Raw genomic sequence first — 3,182 nt, 5'->3', positions numbered from 1 at the left:
ACACACACACACACACACACACACACACACACACACACATACAGACATACACATACACGTATATCATTATATCAATTATCAATATGTATTAAATAATTTACCTCAGTTGAATTAAACGCACAACAGCAGTTTAAGAAAAGGATGATGACAATAACAAAGATTTAAGATAATGATGATAAAAAGAGTAATAACGATTTATGAAAATGATGATAATGAATAACGATGATTTAACATAATGATGATGACGATGATTGGTAATGACATTTTTCAACAGCCTTCATGTAAATTTATATCTATGTCATTCAACACTGCAAACATACTTCCCAAAAAAAATTAAGCTCTAGGCTTAATTAGAATATTCGTGTTATTAAACCGAAAGAAAAATTAAGAGTCAATATAGAATATTATTGAAATGAGCGTACTTAGTATTAGTCAGTATAATAAATGATGAGCGCATTTGGTCAGGACAAAGTTCTATTAATATATAATTAATAACCTCAAGTACAAAGAAAAAAAGAATGCAAATTCTTGACAGTAAAGAAAGCATCGAAAACAAACCTTAACGCATTTTCCAGCGCAAAAATTTATTTTCAGGAAAATATTTTACTGACCACAAGCGTTGAAAGGTGATGGATGTGTGTTAGACATAACGATTTCAGATTTTTAAATCAATCAAAACACATTTCATTGATTTTTCTTCTCACGCACTATTACACTGTCCCTAAGATCTCTTTAAAACCACCCCCATCAGATTTAATCACATGAAATTGTCGAGATATGCTAACTGCATATTTGTTAGAATTCTTTGTTCTAATTCCAATGAAAATCAGATAAAAACGATGCCAACATTTGAACACAGATGATTATGAACAAGCTAATCCCAAAATCCGATTAAGTAGGTCAGATCGTTCAGCACATTTTGTTGGATTCATTGGGAAATGGATGAACCTGGAAGTATCAAATCTTTGCCCAAAAGAATCCACGACTCACATATTGTTCTAGTAACCAGTTATGTACACCATACCCACTTTTACCCAGATTACAGATCATCACTATCTGTCACTAGCACTCAACGAAGTACAACACGGATGTGTCACCCTGCCGGAAGGAAAAGTTTATTCTTTGGATCTCCATTCATGTCGTTTGTACAGTAGAACCTTCATTAATTTAACCATACATTTATCAACAAACATAACAAAAACCAATCAAAAAATGATCCTTTTAGAATAGAGGTTCTGGAAATTCGAAAGCAATATCTTTTCCTGTCAGATGTTTGTAGATTGCAGAGAATGTATCCATCTGAAAAACCGAATAATAAGCACAGAAATTTATTCATCCAGCTAATAGTTCCTGACTTTCTGTTTCACATATAACCTATTGCAAATCTGTATACATTATCTCTCCCATGAAGTGGCATATATGAACAATCAATTATGAATCCAATTAAAATTTTTTAACCCAAAATAGCATAAATCGTAGCATAAATTATCGCTGCCTGATAAAAAATGACTTATCGATGAATAACAGTTGTCAAACGGAAAGATTAACATTTTACCAACAAGGAATACAGGACACGTTCAATCACGTGTCGTGATGTACTGTGATCGGTGTAAACTTTGGCAGTCAAACAAAAAGAAAAACATCCTTAAAATGCCGCATTAAATGTTCATTTTCTAAAATAAGCTATCTATGGTCCAGCTAAACTAATAAAATGACAAACAGAACCAAAGAGACCAAGATCTAAGCAGTAAGGTCAGTTTTCTCAATACGAATACAACTACTCTGTCACCTGTCTCGCATGTATTTTTCTGAAGAAAGTGCATCCACATACTGAACTTGATTGTGCTCACCTTATGTTCGACATTTGTCTGCTGAGTCTTATCAAGGTGTACCTTCATAATACGCTTTCCATCTAATTTCACTCTGATCCTCCGTCCAACTACTTCAGCCGGATATACCAAATCAGCAAGCATAGCATCATGTACCGCAGTCAGCGTACGTGAACGCGGACGCTTCTGCTTTTGTGGTTTCCTATTCTTACCGCGTTTAGGCTTTGGTAATATACGTCGCTGAAATTCATGCCATTAAGAACACTTGTATTGACATTAACAGCAACGGGTCTCGTTCATATCGTAATACAAGGAATCACCCACCCATGGACATATATTCTCATCAATTTGTGTGTTAACTTTCCATGGGTAAGAATTATATGATAATCTGACAAATGAAGGAACTACTCTTACCCTAGCGATGAATACGACATGCTTGCCGCTAAATTTCTTTTCCAATTCACGCACAAGGCGAGGTTGAATTTTCTGAAATTGTCGTAACTGTGGTACAGGTACATAGACGATGATGCTCTTTTTGTTACTTGCATTTGGTACATCGACCTCCTGGAAAATCAACAAAAAGTCTCTCGGTTATAACTAAATATAACAACCAAAGAATTAAAAAATAAAAATCCGATATAAAATCCGATAAAACTGATTCGGTAATAAAATTCCAAATCTTCAGAATTTTATAGTTACCACTATTACCACAATTGTCATACCTTTGCGCCGACGATGTAAAGTTCACGTAATTGAGCTCGAATATCAGAATTATTTTCTAAATCTGCGATCGCATTTGATACTTGCTTCTCTAACTCATCCGGCACTTTCCCTTCCGGTACAACAATTTTCGATGAACCTTCCGGCATCCTCAACCAATTTCCTTCACCAAATAAATGATAAATTCCCAAAAATCCTTTCCTTAATGATGATAATCATATATTCATTACAGAATAAAATATAATGGCCATTGTATTTCTTTGGACAGTACAATAAACAATAAGTATCGCGCACAAAGTAAAAGCAATAATTAAGAAAAATTAATTACAATTTATTATGAATAACCTATATATTATTACTACACTTTATCATTGAATTATGAAGATATCTGAATAACCAAGTAATGAAAAGACGAGCATAAGAACTTGACCTTATACATCGAATCTATGTCAAACGTAAACCACGCAAAGATTACGTTCAGTACAAGTAAACGTGAAGTTATCAAAACCAAACTACACAAAAAACCACACCACACATACCACCGAAGACGGAAACAACACCCGAGAGATAACAAAAGCCTAAATAGACGTGTGAATGGCGCGGCCCCTAGCTAGTGAGTCAGTATGAAATTCT

At 34.3% G+C, this 3,182-nt stretch overlaps 1 protein-coding gene across 1 annotated transcript; it reads right to left on the bottom strand.

Annotated features, from left to right (window-relative positions):
- Positions 1–1,049: 1,049 nt before the first annotated feature.
- Positions 1,050–2,910, bottom strand: LOAG_13113 (30S ribosomal protein S7e). Its single transcript, XM_003148624.2, has 4 exons — positions 2,552–2,910; positions 2,244–2,393; positions 1,851–2,069; positions 1,050–1,299 (listed from the first exon to the last, which is right to left on the bottom strand). The coding sequence occupies exons 1-4, from the start codon at positions 2,696–2,698 to the stop codon at positions 1,222–1,224; spliced, it is 594 nt and encodes a 197-aa protein (XP_003148672.1). The 5' UTR covers positions 2,699–2,910; the 3' UTR covers positions 1,050–1,221.
- Positions 2,911–3,182: the final 272 nt, after the last annotated feature.

The sequence above is a fragment of the Loa loa genome (assembly GCF_000183805.2).
Source record: "Loa loa unplaced genomic scaffold supercont3.445, whole genome shotgun sequence".
NCBI classification, from domain to species: domain Eukaryota; kingdom Metazoa; phylum Nematoda; class Chromadorea; order Rhabditida; family Onchocercidae; genus Loa; species Loa loa.
The sequence above is the reverse complement of the archived record's forward strand: the minus strand, read 5'-3'. Positions and strand labels throughout refer to the sequence as shown.